Source organism: Dacryopinax primogenitus (genome assembly GCF_000292625.1).
Source record: "Dacryopinax primogenitus strain DJM-731 SS1 chromosome Unknown DACRYscaffold_9, whole genome shotgun sequence".
NCBI classification, from domain to species: domain Eukaryota; kingdom Fungi; phylum Basidiomycota; class Dacrymycetes; order Dacrymycetales; family Dacrymycetaceae; genus Dacryopinax; species Dacryopinax primogenitus.
Genome location: NW_024467206.1, coordinates 970,146 through 984,567, shown reverse-complemented (window position 1 = coordinate 984,567; position 14,422 = coordinate 970,146). Strand labels below are relative to the sequence as shown.

At 49.8% G+C, this 14,422-nt stretch overlaps 4 protein-coding genes across 4 annotated transcripts; 2 read left to right on the top strand and 2 right to left on the bottom strand.

Annotated features, from left to right (window-relative positions):
• Nucleotides 1-3,989: 3,989 nt before the first annotated feature.
• On the top strand, nucleotides 3,990-6,870 carry DACRYDRAFT_116371 (uncharacterized protein; the record flags this gene model as incomplete). The annotated part of the gene is made up of 11 exons (XM_040770192.1): nucleotides 3,990-4,027; nucleotides 4,108-4,343; nucleotides 4,401-4,664; nucleotides 4,717-5,067; nucleotides 5,116-5,579; nucleotides 5,627-5,818; nucleotides 5,868-6,072; nucleotides 6,122-6,256; nucleotides 6,305-6,351; nucleotides 6,400-6,487; nucleotides 6,537-6,870. The coding sequence occupies 11 exons, from the start codon at nucleotides 3,990-3,992 to the stop codon at nucleotides 6,833-6,835; spliced, it is 2,319 nt and encodes a 772-aa protein (XP_040628867.1). The 3' UTR covers nucleotides 6,836-6,870.
• A 192-nt stretch (nucleotides 6,871-7,062) lies between these two features.
• On the bottom strand, nucleotides 7,063-7,652 carry DACRYDRAFT_107695 (uncharacterized protein; the record flags this gene model as incomplete). Its single annotated transcript, XM_040768517.1, has 3 exons — nucleotides 7,063-7,191; nucleotides 7,244-7,358; nucleotides 7,420-7,652. 3 exons carry the CDS (start codon nucleotides 7,650-7,652, stop codon nucleotides 7,063-7,065), a joined length of 477 nt encoding a protein of 158 aa, XP_040628866.1.
• Nucleotides 7,653-8,144: 492 nt separating this feature from the next.
• On the top strand, nucleotides 8,145-9,660 carry DACRYDRAFT_107694 (uncharacterized protein; the record flags this gene model as incomplete). The annotated part of the gene is made up of 2 exons (XM_040768516.1): nucleotides 8,145-8,840; nucleotides 8,890-9,660. 2 exons carry the CDS (start codon nucleotides 8,145-8,147, stop codon nucleotides 9,658-9,660), a joined length of 1,467 nt encoding a protein of 488 aa, XP_040628865.1.
• Nucleotides 9,661-9,837: 177 nt separating this feature from the next.
• DACRYDRAFT_89007 (uncharacterized protein) lies at nucleotides 9,838-12,443 on the bottom strand (the record flags this gene model as incomplete). The annotated part of the gene is made up of 12 exons (XM_040776888.1): nucleotides 9,838-9,909; nucleotides 9,963-10,009; nucleotides 10,063-10,194; nucleotides 10,247-10,430; nucleotides 10,479-10,670; nucleotides 10,721-11,193; nucleotides 11,245-11,510; nucleotides 11,562-11,646; nucleotides 11,701-11,964; nucleotides 12,019-12,167; nucleotides 12,216-12,302; nucleotides 12,355-12,443. The coding sequence occupies 12 exons, from the start codon at nucleotides 12,441-12,443 to the stop codon at nucleotides 9,838-9,840; spliced, it is 2,040 nt and encodes a 679-aa protein (XP_040628864.1).
• Nucleotides 12,444-14,422: the final 1,979 nt, after the last annotated feature.

Sequence of the window (14,422 nt, the reverse complement as noted above, 5' to 3'; positions counted from 1 at the left end):
TCTATCTTTGATTCGGCCACTAGTAGACATTGGAACTACTACTAATTAGGCTTGCGCCACTACAGTCAACTCCCCCTCCAGTGGACTTACTCCTGATGCCTCATTGGGAGGCGTAGAGTACACATCATGACTTTGACTAATAATTGGACCCATATCCAGTGCCCCCTATATCTCACTTTCTCTGGTGAACAGACCTTGCAACAAGCTTATACACATCATGGTTCATCCCCTAGACTTCATCTCATTGCATGCTTTGATATCTTCATCACTAGTCACAAGCCTATGGGTGAGCTCCCACTTGTTTTGCTTGAAAATTGCCTCAGCTTTGGGCTGCCAGATGGTGGTATACTTGGTGAATGCCTTCTCAATGCTCTCATTTGTTAGTGGGCCATTAAAAACCAGTGCTCTGACAAGATGATAGATATCTTCCACAGTCTGTATGGATCATTATTTTCTATGAGCACTGTCAGAAAAGCTGACATACCACATTTGCACCTTGACCAAGGAGTGGAGTCATTGGATGTGCAGCATCACCAAGCATGACAGCATGGCCCTTATGCCAGAAGGGCAGGATAGGTTGCAAGTACAGACCAAACTATACAGGGGTCCCATGAGTTCTGCGAGAAATCTTCCAGGATGCCCTTGCATGTCATGCAGATGTCTATATTGCCCTTTATGTCTGGTGTCATCTACCATGCCCTCAGTGAGGGATGTCATCACATGTCAACAGAGGACACGTACACACTTCATCTGCCATGGCCAACACTATCTTCATTGGGCAAGAATTTGCCTTGCTTGATGATGCTCAAAATGCTCTCACAGGCTTTTCCAACAGCCAGGCAGCAACCCACTGCATTAGCAAGAGTGATAAGAGTCAGCTGATTGTGAAGTGCAGGGTGGAGAGCTGTGGATTCTATGCATTGGTTGGGGGCAAAGATGGGGTCTTCCATGTATGCAATCTTGAAGCCAATCATACTTGTCAGACACATGCTATCAAGCCTTGTGCAGCTACAAGTCGAACTCAGTTCCTTGTTGTCAAGTTGAAGAAGATCATGCCTGTTGATGGCCAAGTCAAGATGTCAACTGTGATGGACACCCTTCAATGGCATAACATCAGTGTTAAGCCTCAGCAAGCCTATCGAGCAAAGCAGCAGATTATTGGCAATCACATCAAGAATCAGCTGAAGGAATTCCAAACCCTCCCAGCTTATGCAGTGCATCTTGCAGCTTGCGACCCTGGAGCAATGATCAAGATTTCACTCAACTCAAAGCATTCCTTCACATCCTTGTTCATATGCTTGGCTGCTGCAAAGAGTGCATGGTGTTCTGTCCATCACTTTTTCGCAGTGGATGGTGCATTCACAAAGACATCTTACAAATATGTCCTTCTCATGGCAGTTACACATGATGTGGAAGACAAGCTGCTTGTCCTAGCATGGGCTATTGCACAACAAGAAGATACCCAGACATGGTCCTCATTCCTCCAATCACTCAAGGAATCTCTCAATGGGCTTGATAGCCCAACAACCACAATCATATCTGATCAGCAGAAGGGCTTGCTCAAAGCTATCTCAGATGAACTTCTGCTTGTTGAACAAGCATTCTGCATCAAGCACATCATTACAAATGCAGTCCGACACTTTGGCAAACCAGTTGAAGATCACATCTGGAACCTTGCCAAGTGCCAACTGAGAAGGAATTCAACAAACACTTAGATGCAGTCCACAATGATCAGAATGTCAAACCCAGGGCAGCACCTTATCTTGCAGTCATTGAACAAGCTGCATGGGCAAGCTATGCATTTATCAAGCCATGCTTTGGTTGACTCACATCAAATGCAGCAGAAGTCATGAATAATGTCTTCCATGAAACTCATGAATTACCAGTGCTTAAACTCCTTGACTACATATGGTGTCATCAGATGGCACACCATTACAAGCGCCAGACATATGCTCTCACTCTGCCATCAACCAATTCCAATTACATGGTGAAGCACCTCAAGGTCTTCACTGACAATTGTGTTGCTGCCTGGACTTTTAAAGTGACAGCATCAGTTCATCTACAAGCTCTTGTCAAAGGACCAGGCAGAGACAAGTACAACATGATGTTGGATCCAGAATTGAAGGGGGGAATGTGTTCATGCTGGTTCTTCCAGCAGTACCTTGTACCATGTGCACATGCAATTGCTGCTTGCTATGAATTCAACCAAGCGCCAGGCAAGTACTTTGACAAGTGCTACCTCAACTCAATGCTGCAAGAAACCTACCAAGTTCCATACCTGATGGTCTTGCTATCTGGGCTAGATCTGGACACTGCACTTGATCCACCTCAGTGAAAGATGCACCATGGTCATCCAGCAACTGTGAGGGAAGAGCCAGGAGCAGGTCCCCCTAGACAGACAATGTAATTACATACATTCTGTGTGCAAGGAATGAAGGGCATTGTGGACAATGCCAGATGAAAAGGGCATTAGAGACGTTTTGTGTGACGCGTGAGGGCATTCTGGAAGATTTCTCGAGTTCTGCTGTTCCCACAAAATGACTTTGTTGTCTGTACACAAATAACTTCATCCAGGCCCAAAATGATTTGTCTGGTATCTCCACTCCATGTCATAGCTGGAAGTGATGCCAATGCATCACCAACTTGAACTTTGCCTGCCATTCTCCAATCTTTGAGCATTTCAGCTTCAGCAGGCATGGTTGTGTTAGGGCAACACAGGCTGACTAAGTCTGCTCACCTAAGAGTGCCAAGAGTCTAAGCAGGCAACAAGGAAGTGGAGTAGACCTGATGACTAAGACCTATCTACAGTATAGGTACCTGTGGATGATCCTAAGAGACCAAGTCTGAAGAGACAGTCCCCAGGCAGAGTAGGCCTTATATTTATACCTCTGTGGTGGAACCTGCTAGAACATCTTGCTTACTTAGCCTAGTCAGGTGGTCAGGTCATATGACCAAGGATGAGGTCATATGAGGTCATGCACAGCCATGCACAGCAGGTCACCTGACCATCCAATCCTTCCAGCAGGTTCCAGCACATGCCAAGGTATACCAGCTACTTCCATGTCATAAAGGCTTAGTCATGTCTCTTGACCAAGCAATGAGCTGGTGCCCTGACAGTAGGCTGACAGTTGTGATGAGTATCACAGTGAAGATGGATATAGTGCTGGTGAAAGAGCTCAAGTTGAGTTGGTGAAGCTGAGAGACCAGAGACATCACTAGAAAGACCAGTGGACATACTCTTAAAACTTGCAAGAGCTTCCAAAAGAGCACTCAGATTGTGTTGCTGAGATGCCTAAAACACATGAGTAAATATATTTTTGGGATGTATAAAAGGGCTCACCATATCTAATTTTCCTCTTTATTTTAGAGGAAAACAGTGTTCAAGGCTTTGAAAAGGTGAATTATCTATAATCACAATCACATAATAAGAAAGTGTCATGAGTTATAGAATATTATTCATACCAGCTCAGATGAGTGTTGAGATGAGAGGTAGAAGGACACAAAAAATGCGTGCCAAAGGATTCATAAATTCATCCGGACCCTGAAGATGCAGCTGCATCCAACTGCATCCCAGGGCCTCGGAGTGAGGGCCCTTGGGCAGTGCAGTCAGACGCAGCCGCACTGCAGCAAAATATCCGTACCCGTCTTCCATCAGGGTTGCAAGAATTCTTCTTGCACTTTGCTCTGCCAACCTGAGCTCAACACCCAGCGCCTTCCGATTCAATGCCGTACTGCCTGCACGTTCTTTTACCAAATAACCGGACTAAGCCGGACGTGCGATGCCCCGGTTGGGCGTTTATCTGCTTGACGCAGTTTGACTCGCAGGCTGTCTTTCAACAGATAATGATGATGGTTGGAGGGATACTGCGACGCCGGTCTCCCGGGAGACGGGACTCAAACTTGACATTGACGTTCGACCGCCATCTACTCTCGTGTTATACCCTCTGCGTGGGATATCCTAGGCCAGCCGAATACCGCGCCAGAGCAAGATGAGCGCCTCGGGGGAATACAGCGAGCTGGGCAAACAGTAGGTAGAACAGGCAGAGGAAGAGCAGTACGTCCACCTTGCCTACTTCATCACGTAGATGCATGCTCACCCTCTCTCAGCCCGATCCATATCTCCGTCGCCGGCCCCCTCCTCCCTCTCATCATCCAACAAGGCCCGCACCCCAGCGCCGACCCGGCCGAGATACATTGGCTAGCCAAGTCCCAGCGCGCGCCTGCATACCTGGACTTGCTGTACGATCTTGCGATCGCCGCTGTGCTCAGCGTATTCGGGGACAAGCACCAGATTATGAACGCCAGCAGCGTGTTGGCGTATTTCAGCCATTTTATTATCATCTGTACGTTTGCCTTGCATGTATGCGGGTCTCGAGTGCTGATCTAGAGTATTGGCGTAGGGTGGGTATGGGCTTCCCAATGCCTCTACGACGCGCGATATCAGTCCAACGACTGGTTCCACAGGCTATTCAAGCTGCTCCAACTGGCAGTGTTCACCTACGTTGGCGTCTTCGTACAAGATTTTGACCCGGGATACGTCGTCCGCCCGGAAGACGTGACGGTGCTTAGCGCAGTTGCTGCTGTCGGAGGGAGCAGGAGCTACAGGGGTGTCGCGTTAGCGTACGCGGTTTCGAGGCTGTTGTTGGCGTTTCAGCATGTATATGGTACGTTGACTTGTTCTAGCATATATCGTGCTCTTTCTGACACGGGATGAAGTTCTTTGCGCGACGCAGCCTCGCGCACGACGTAGCCAGCTTCTTTCTTTCCTCATTCCGCTTTGTACCTGCCTCTTCTCAGCCCCATTCTGGCTCATCGCCGGCCTTCTCAAGTCCAACGCCACGGCAAAGCTTGTCCTAGGCTACCTGGGCCTAGGCATCGAGGTCATCATCTCGCTCGGTGTCGGCCATCTGAGGAAAGGGATCGCCCCGGCTTCTGGACTGCTTGCGGAGAGATTCGCAGACTTAACTTTGGTCATCTTAGCTGAGGGCGTGCTGGGTATCGTTAAGACTCTGGCGGATGTCGTTTCCGGATTCGGGCTGACTGCGGGAGGGAGCACGTTGACAGCCTGTGCGTCATCTATCCTTTGAAACTTACCACTACTCACGTTGTCTTCAGACTCTGAATGTCTGTGCTGCCTCGTGATCGTATTCGGTATCTGGCACTTTATCTTCCACGCCTTCAACCCCGAGGACCGATTCAAATCCCGCCGCTTCGCAGGCGCATGGGCGTTTCTCCACCTCCCGTTGCACTTTGTCATCCTCATCGTTCTCTCATCCATGAAGAATGTAGTGGTATACGAGAACGTCGGCGGGGCGATGTACTTCCTCGTGCCGATGTTCAACCAGGCGCTGAACAATACCGGCGAAACGAACAATTATGCGCTGTTTGACGCCTTGCTGCCACCTGAGGATATCCTCCAGTTCAACAAGCTCAGTCTCCAACCCAGCTTTATGCATGAGATCAACCACCTGAATAGCGAGGTGCTGATCTTGAGCGATAGCACTACTGACCTCCCAGAGAATGACCCGTACATCGAGGCGCTTCAGTATGCTGCGCAGATATGCATGGAGGTTGCCAGCGTAAGTAAACTCAATGTCGAGAGTTCCCGTGCTTACTATTGCATTAGAGCTACGACATCCAATTCACCGAACTGACAACTGAGGCTTATGCGAACTTATCTGATGTATCGCGCGCTTGGAATACGAACGAGACGCAGCTGAGCGACCAGGAAAACTACATGGACGAATGGTGGAATTACTTTTTCTACGTATACTTCAACGACCTCATGACACCGTCGTTATACTTCATGCCATGTGCAGTGAGTCCTTGATCATCCCCTCAGAGAGACTGGTGCTGACGTAAATCAGGGCGCACTAGTGATCTTAGCCGAGATCCTGACTGTCTTTCGTACGCAAGGATCGGAAGAGGAGGCTCCAACGCCAGATCAGATCTACGGTTCAGACGACGTGAAGTCCGCCGAAGACTATCCTATGAAGCTCTTCCATTCGGCGAGCTTCGACTCGGCATTCTCAGCTGTGGACCGGGTGAAGAAGTTCTTCGGCATCCCTATATGTCCGTTATCAACCTTGGATGTTGGACTCCTCTCTGATGCTGTAGGTAGACATACTCGAATGGGCACCTTTGGTGCTGCATCTACTTGTGGGCATTGGACTCGTCATCAGCGCTATCCTCGATAGAGCGCCGTCCCCTGATGATCCAAATTTGGCATTCGAAGTACTCGAGGCGGGATGGACGCGTAGGTTCCCTTGCTTTGGATCGTTATCCACGGCTGAATCCTGTCTAGTACCTATTGTTGCCCTCGCGTATGGCAGCTTAATTGTGACGGATATTGTGAGTATTCCCAACCCTTTATCACATTTTGCTGAGCCAGTGTGATAGGGAATCCTAGTCCTTATACGCGTGGCACTGGGTGGAACCGTTCTGCAGTCTCTTGCTGGACATCGCAAGAACATCCTGGACAGTACTGGTGAGTATGACATCAAAGTCAAAAGATTCTGGTCTGATCAGGTCGAAAGTTGTGACAGAGTCTCCAGCGGCGCAGCAAACAGAATTCGCGCCTCCGAAGCGGCGAAGCTTCTTGCCTGCCCTACGTCCAACATCCAAGCTTGATATTCCTCAACTGTCGGCAGAGGGCCCCAAGACGCCCTTACTCAGCCCAAGCGGGCAAGAGTCTCACAAAGAAGATGACGAGGAAAGAGGGCGTCCGGCATCTCCTCGTTCTCTAGCCGAGTCAGCGCATGGCCCCCTCGTACGCAGCGGGGCGGATGAGTTTCGACTGTTGTACGACGGGGTCGTGCCCAGCCCGGATAGATAGAATCGCTTCATCCTGCGGCACGTGGAAGGGTAATCAAACCGGTCGGAGCATGTATTTATTTCGGGCTATCTCATGTGACATGATAATAATATTTTTAATATGTAGACTGCGTGGTGTGAACGTCTGTTTCGTTCTGCATACTTTGTTCTACATCGTCCTTCCCGAACTAGACTTAACGCGAGTCGTCTGGGTCCATGTCTGTGAGCTACAGACGGTTTTCATCCCCTCTAACTTGGGCTAAGCTTGTCGCCTCTGAAAGCTCTCTCAGCAATCACCATCGGCTCTTTTAGCTCGTCCAGCTCACCAAGCCTGCAAGCAGCAGCAATATTCCTGATCTTCCTCACGGCACCCGCGAGCTGTTCGTAAATTGAACATGTGACGGAAAGAGGTGGGAAGAAAGAGGCACACCATGACCTCATTCTCAAGCTCTTTCATGTTGTGCCGCGTCTGAGCGACTTGGGCGAGCCGAAAGGGGTTGTGAGACGAATGGTTGTGCGCCGACCGAGCTGCCCGGTCGCCCAGTCTGCCTCGACACCAGAGAAGTAAGCAAAGTGCGTAAAGAGAGCTAGGGAGGAGACACGCACGCAGCCAGCTCGGCCAACATCCTTCCCACTTCAGCCTTATCTGCTCCATCCTGCATCGCCTGCTGCAACACGCACTTGACTGCGCGCCGCATCTCCCGCTCCGTGCTCTCGACTTGGGCGGAGAGGGAGAGGAGGGCTTTGAACGCCCGCCAGCGGACGGAGAGGGAATGCAGGATCTTGTGCCCGTCGAAGTTTATTACGATGTGTACAGCGGGAAGGAAGGGGAGATGCATCGCTACTAAGGCTCTTGAAGGGGATGACAAAACACAAGTTGACACAAATGTCTGGGTTATATAGCCTGTCGAAACTCAGTATGAAGGAGGTCGGCGTTAGACACTCGTCATCTGACGCTCATCATCATCAGGAGTATTAATCGACAAAAGAAGGACCGATAACATTGATCGGCAGGCATAAATGAAGCAAATCTGCTGCAGTTGGTACCCACGGTCCTCCGTCTACTTCGGTCGAGGTCTAGACCTCCCAGTGCCAATCATGCAGAGAACCAGTTAAGCGGGGGATAACCCTTTTCTTACTTCTGTTGCACAACTCGTTAGTAGCAGCCTTGAACACGTAGCGAATATCAGGAGATTCAATCAGTGGTATGTGGAAGAGAAGAAGACGGTGAGGGATGATCGAGCTGTCGATCATTGTCAGTTCTATTTGCTTCCGCACAACCTGACAATGAAAGTCGCGTGGTTGAAACATTCCTTTTTAGGACTCAATCAATGTTATCATCATCTCCGCCGCCTCCTTTTACCGCTTTTGTCAACTTCCCCTCGAGATTTTTCACATCGCTCATCACCGCCGCTCTTCTCCGCACATACCCATCATTGTCAATTCTCTCTTCTCTTCCCGCTCCGCCGCCTCTCCCACTTCTCCAATGGGCCGACTATGACCTCCTCAACCATGAACTCACTCTTTCTCAAGCGCACTCGGATTTATCCCGAGTCCTATCTTGCAGCTACGTTATCCGAAAATCTCTCATAAGGAAACACTATCTTGCCTCCACCGTTGCGCAGTGGCTTGCAAAACATCCTTCTTCCCTCCTGGGTGCTGCAGTCCCCAAGACATGGGCGGTGGAAGTACGCTTCGCAGACGAGCTGGAGGAGTTATGGGCCGATGAGCTGTGGGATCTTGGTAAATATTTGGATGAACAGGAGGAAGCTGAGGAGGAAGAGGAGAGGAGGTGGTATATCCTCAAGCCGGGGATGGCGGACAAGGGTCAGGGGATACGCATGTTCAGCTCGAAACACGAACTCGAGGAGATCTTTGAAGAGTTTGAGGAAGAGAGCAAGGATGATGACGATGACGACGAAGATGCAACTGCACTTGTCGATGGGGAGAATGGAAAACAAGACGGAGGGAGGAATGGGGAGAGTACGAGAGTTAATGCCCAGCAAATGAGGCATTTCGTTATTCAAGTATGTGTCTAGTTTCTTCTTTTACACTCACCTAACTGTCGACTCACAGGAATATGTTCCCCGTGCACTCTTACTCAACCCTCTCGCTCCGCACACGCACTCTCTGACACCACATAAGTTCCATCTACGAGCATACGTCGTCTCCTCCCGCTCTTCACCTCTCACACTCTACCTCCACCCCCGCTTGCTCGCTCTCTTCTCCGCACTGCCTTATGTTTCCCCACGAGCACCAATGACACAGGAGTCGTTGATGGGGCACTTAACGAACACGTGTTTGCAGAAAGAAGAGACGAAGGAACGGTTCGTGTTCGAATTGGCCGAACTAGTGGGGTGGGAGTACGCCCTCCCGCTTCCGGCAACCAATACCCATAGAACCGGGAGCGCAAGTGGGGTCATCACGGAGGAAGATCTTGGTGCGATCACCAGAGGTGTGGGAGAAGTGTTGGCCGAGACGTGGAGAGCTGCTCTAGGTGCAGGGCAGGTGCACTTCCAGCCTCTACCGAACGCCTTCGAGCTGTTTGGCTGCGATCTCCTCGTCTCTCTCCGTCCGCCTGTAGCCGTACCTTGCTCAGGGGCAAGCCAGCACAATGAGGGCAAGTTCTTAATCCACCTCCTGGAGATCAACGCCTGCCCCGACGTGGAGCAAACAGGAACACGACTGAATGGGGTGATCGAGGACCTTGTAGGGGGCATCGTGCAGGACATTGTTGTGCCATGGGCCAGGGAGATAGGCGGCCCTGAACCGGGAGAGGTTGGACATACATTGCAACCAGGCGCCGGCCTGGTCAAGATCTTGGAGTTGGGGGTTCGGGGCGCATGAACAAGCAGTATCGACTGGAGGACTATTGATCGCTTTCTGATGCGCGATACAGTGCGTCTCTGTTGACCATAAATACATTGCAATGTCCTGATATGAAAGAATCCTCGGACCGGTTACATAAGGAAACATGAAACTTAAAACAAGATAGAATGACTGTTGACCGCCACTCGTCAACCATTATTCTTCCTTTTCGTGGATCCTGTGTATGAATCTCCCTCCACGAGCTTTACGAGCAAGCACAAGCACGATCTGATGGAACCAATCAGCGATGCGGTCTGATGAATATTGTTACCAGTACTTACGCAGTCCAGAACCATTAGGCCTCCGTAACTGATGGCGACCAGGGGTACTTCAAGAACAGATGTCAGTATTGAATGATGGGATACTGGATTTGACACGTACAGACCCATCCCACATTGAGCAAGCTATCTATTGGGCTGCTCAGCAAGTTTAGGGGGATGTCCAAGGCCGCCAGGACGCAGAGCACAATCCCGACGATCATGTGTAAGGTGAACGGCAGCCAGTCCCATACGGCTGAAGAAGGATGATAAATATGTTATGACTTTGGGATCAAACAGGAACATACCAACAACAACCTGCCACTTGCGTGGCGCTCTTGCCAACTTGGGATAGATAGGGATGATGTCCGCTCTTCCGATGCTCCGGATCTGACCGCTTACATCCCACAACTGAGATGTTTTCTCTTCTTCGTCAGGGATGCCGTAGGTTCGAAAAACGGTGAGCAGCGCCGCCAGAATTATGAGCGCTCCCTGAATGAAATATCAGAATGAAACCTTTCACGACAAGGAATGACGGACCGCGGACGGTAAGAATAACTGCGCCGGGGCAGCTATATCGACCGTGTAAGAAAAGCAGAATTGCATGTATGTGGTGTTCGTGGAAGTTTCCAAATTGACCATGTCTTGATCGGTCCCATTCCAGTCCGAACTCGTTGCAGACAGCTGGTTATAGAGATCGGTGGTATTTGGTCCAAGGTTTATACTGTAACTCTAGCACGAAAATTAGAAAATCGATACAGCAACTCAGGGTATGCGCATACCTGGGCGGCAGTCCACATTACATAGGAGAAGTATGTCAACTGCTCCACAAATGGATCAAACGCAGGGGGTGGCACACCAGTCGTATTGATGTAGAAATCCAAGTTGATGGCTTGTTGATTGACCCTGTCCAGCTCATCCTTCACTGGTGGAGACAACCCCAGCTTGTTGAATTGGAGCAGTACGTTATTGGTAAGTAGTCCGTCGAGAGATGATGTCGACACTAGACCGACTTGGTCGAGAAATTGAACGAAATCATTGGTGAGTACGGTAACACCACCGTCAATGTTCCCATAAACTGCCACCCCGTTTAAAGATAACAATAGCAGCAAAATGACGAAATGAAGGGGCAAGTGCAGAAAGGCCCAAACAAGACTCGTCCGTCGGTTTCGGAACCGTTGTTCGTGGTCGAATGCGTGAAATATGAAATGCCAGGTGCCGAAGACAACAACGAGTGAGCTAATGCATTCTGAATCTACGAAATAATGTGAGCTTTCTATATATGACAGCTGAAAGTACGCCTCACATCCATTCAGCTTAGATCCTCCAGAGTTCAAGCCGAATCCAGACACCACCTCGGCTAAGGTAGTAACAATGCTGAGAACACCTTCAGCAAGAATAACCAATGTCAAGTCGGCGAATCGGCCTCCGAGCATGCCGGATGAAGGTGCAATAGCACTTTCACGAGTTGATGCAGCGATTGTAACGACGACTTCGATGACCAGACCGCCGTATCCAAGTACTAGTTTGGCGGCGCTGCTCAAGGTCAGGAGCCCTGATATAAGCCAAAACCTGGGTATGTAGTTGTTAGTTACGTGATCATCATACTTCATATGCGCTCACGTGGCAGACAACAGAGTGGTGACGATAGGGATGACAAATGAATCCCACCGTTTCCGACGCTCAGGTGCTTGTGTGATGAGGGCAACTGTATGGAGTTTGTGAGTCAAGTGGTCGGATAGGGCCTCTGAGAGGTACGCACCATAAAAGTACTGGAAAGAAAGAAGAAGTCGGCTGAGAGCATACGCGATAGCTGCCCCTTTCCAGGCCTTTGCGCTCTGGTATTGTGCGATTGAACTGGACGATGAGGAATCTGGCGGCGCAATGACATTCGACGGGTCAAAGTTTTGAGCAAAGACGCCGATGTAAGTGAAGGCGCCAAGCTGAAGAAACTTGAACAGTCGATGTATCCAATCATTGGCTTGAAAGCGGCTGTCGTAGACCACTTGACTGGCCCATACCCACCCTGAACCGAATACATCAGTATGTCTGGATTTCTTGGAAAGGCAGTTGACCGTACAGATGATGAGAAAATACGAGAAATAAGCCGCGATGGACGCTCCGTTCAGGATGTGGTGGTTGTTACCAAAGACAGAAAGCACGGAAGAGATCGCCAAGTCATACAGCAGATTGAGATACTCCGTGGCGCGCTGGAATTCTGCTACCCACCTACAATCCGTTTGAGAAACCAGACATGAGCGGGCTGAGGAGACTCACAAAACCTCACCCTTTTCTTTACCCTCCTGAGGGCCCTGCTGGGCAAGCAATGGTAAGAGCGGACCAGCTACGTTCAAGTATTCCACCCTGACAATGGTCAGCGCTTGTTCGTGTCCGCCTCCAGCTGCCGCCAGCTTACTCTTCGCCATTGATCTCGTTCTCCAACTTGGGAGTACGAGTTCCAACTTCCAATTTGCTGCCATCCTCGGAGTGAAGGACCTCCGCCATTTCCAATGGGGTATAGTCAGTGGTAGCCACCTGTGGTATATGTCCTCGAAAAGCCCGAGGTGGTGGTAAGACAGTTGAAGAGAAAGAGACGCTGGCATTTAGTCAGCGTCCCTGGCCATTCAAATCCTCGCCAGGACAGGGCGCAGCCTGTTTTCCAAGAAGGCCAAGTCGGTGTTCGGATCAAATCCGACACCGATGGATGCGTACAGCGTCTGATTATGGAAGATCATAAATGGAAGGAAGCCTAGCAACCACAGATATTACTGGTTGAAGAACCCTACGTGGCGGTGCATCAGACTTATGACTCGTGTCTGTTTACTTTCGGCTGCCTCGGCATAGGCACTGCCTTCGTGGTTACACAAGGTCATTTCCGAGAGAAGGATCGTGAGCGGTTATATGGGAACGCGTTCGTCCAACATCGCATAACCATTGATGACAGTCGACCTCGTCGAATTGGAGCCTAGGCGCATCAGGGTGTGTGCATCCGGTCCGCGCGCACCGTTCAGAGCGGAAGCCGAGATGGTTATCATGAGCAAAGACCACTGAGCGTGTTGCCAGAGCTACCAAGTTCGGCGACAATGTGAAGAAGTGCTGGCAGGATCCGACTGATGCGCCCTATGAGTAAAAATGATTTTGTATAAGGCCAGGTAAACGTTCTGTCTCGCTGCTTTGACTCAAAAATAGTTACCCCAACTGATCATGCACGCGGAGATCCCCGTCAAGAAGTGCCACCGGTCGCCAGAGAAAAATAGGAGCCAAATGAGGAGTGTCGGAGATACAGCTTGCCGCCGCTCAGGGAGGCCCCACAGCATCTCGCAAGATATCCTGTACGCGAAGTCCGGGTATGTTTTGCCTTTTGATGTGAGCAATAAGGTCGGCATGCGTCGCGGTGTCCGAGGCAAGAGGCCGGTGTCATCCGAGAGCTTACTCATGCGAAGAACCGTTTAGAGATGGATCTGGAAGAGTTCGGGGCATGTTTGTCCGGAGTGGAAAGAAGAAAGATGGAGCATGACAGGACCGTGCTTTTATCCCAGGTCGGGTATACATGGACGATCGAGTTGGAAAATGGCTGTGTCCCAAGCGCCCGCCGCCTCTCCTTATACATCCTCGGTCCCAATTCGAGGTAATTCCTCCCGATGACCCCTTTCGACCCCTCGGGCGCAAATCCCTGAAATGACCCCAAATGCCGCCCCTAAGAAACCAAATAAGGAAAGCAGTGGCTGTGGTAATAGAAGCACGTGTCTCCGGTGAATCCAACGATGCGTTTTGTGAATGTTTTGCTATCAGAACAGACCTTTTTTAAAAACAAGCTGGTTGGCATTGTGTATGGTATCTATTATTTTCAATAACTGCTGCAAAATTCATTGCCTTGCCGTAAAAGTGCGGTGTTTCCTCACCTATGTTTACGTTGGTGAAAATCGGTGAATTCTTATTAGAGGCATCCATGCAGAATTAATTTATATACTGTAACATAACTAATCAAAAAAAAAACAAAGACTTGCGAATTAATTGTCAGAACATGCTTTATACACCGGCACGAAGAGACCGGACCCTAGCGCATCTTGAACTGCTACCACCACCTTCGTTAATTGGAAGGTCCGTGGTTGCTTAGGGCAGGCCTTGGGGTCATTTCAGGGATTTGCACCGAGAGGTCATGGTAGGCAAAATACGCCCGAAAGGGGTCATCGGAGGAATTACCTCCCGGCATCCTTAAAGCCAAAATAATCATAATTTTTTTCGCATTGTGATTTATTTCAAATATGCAAGTACTATATTGATGTCAGAGTAGATTTCATTCCCAATTTGTTCGAGGTGAAATGATTTCCAAATGATTATTATTTTCAATGTTAGGGTCCTCAAGTTCGACTTCGGCGTTTTCGCGAGCGGCGGTCCGAACAAGGGGGGGAGAGGTGGGGCAGTTTGTTTCCAAGTTCGAACCTCGCACGGGTGCTTGCATACTTCACATGCTTATATCCCTC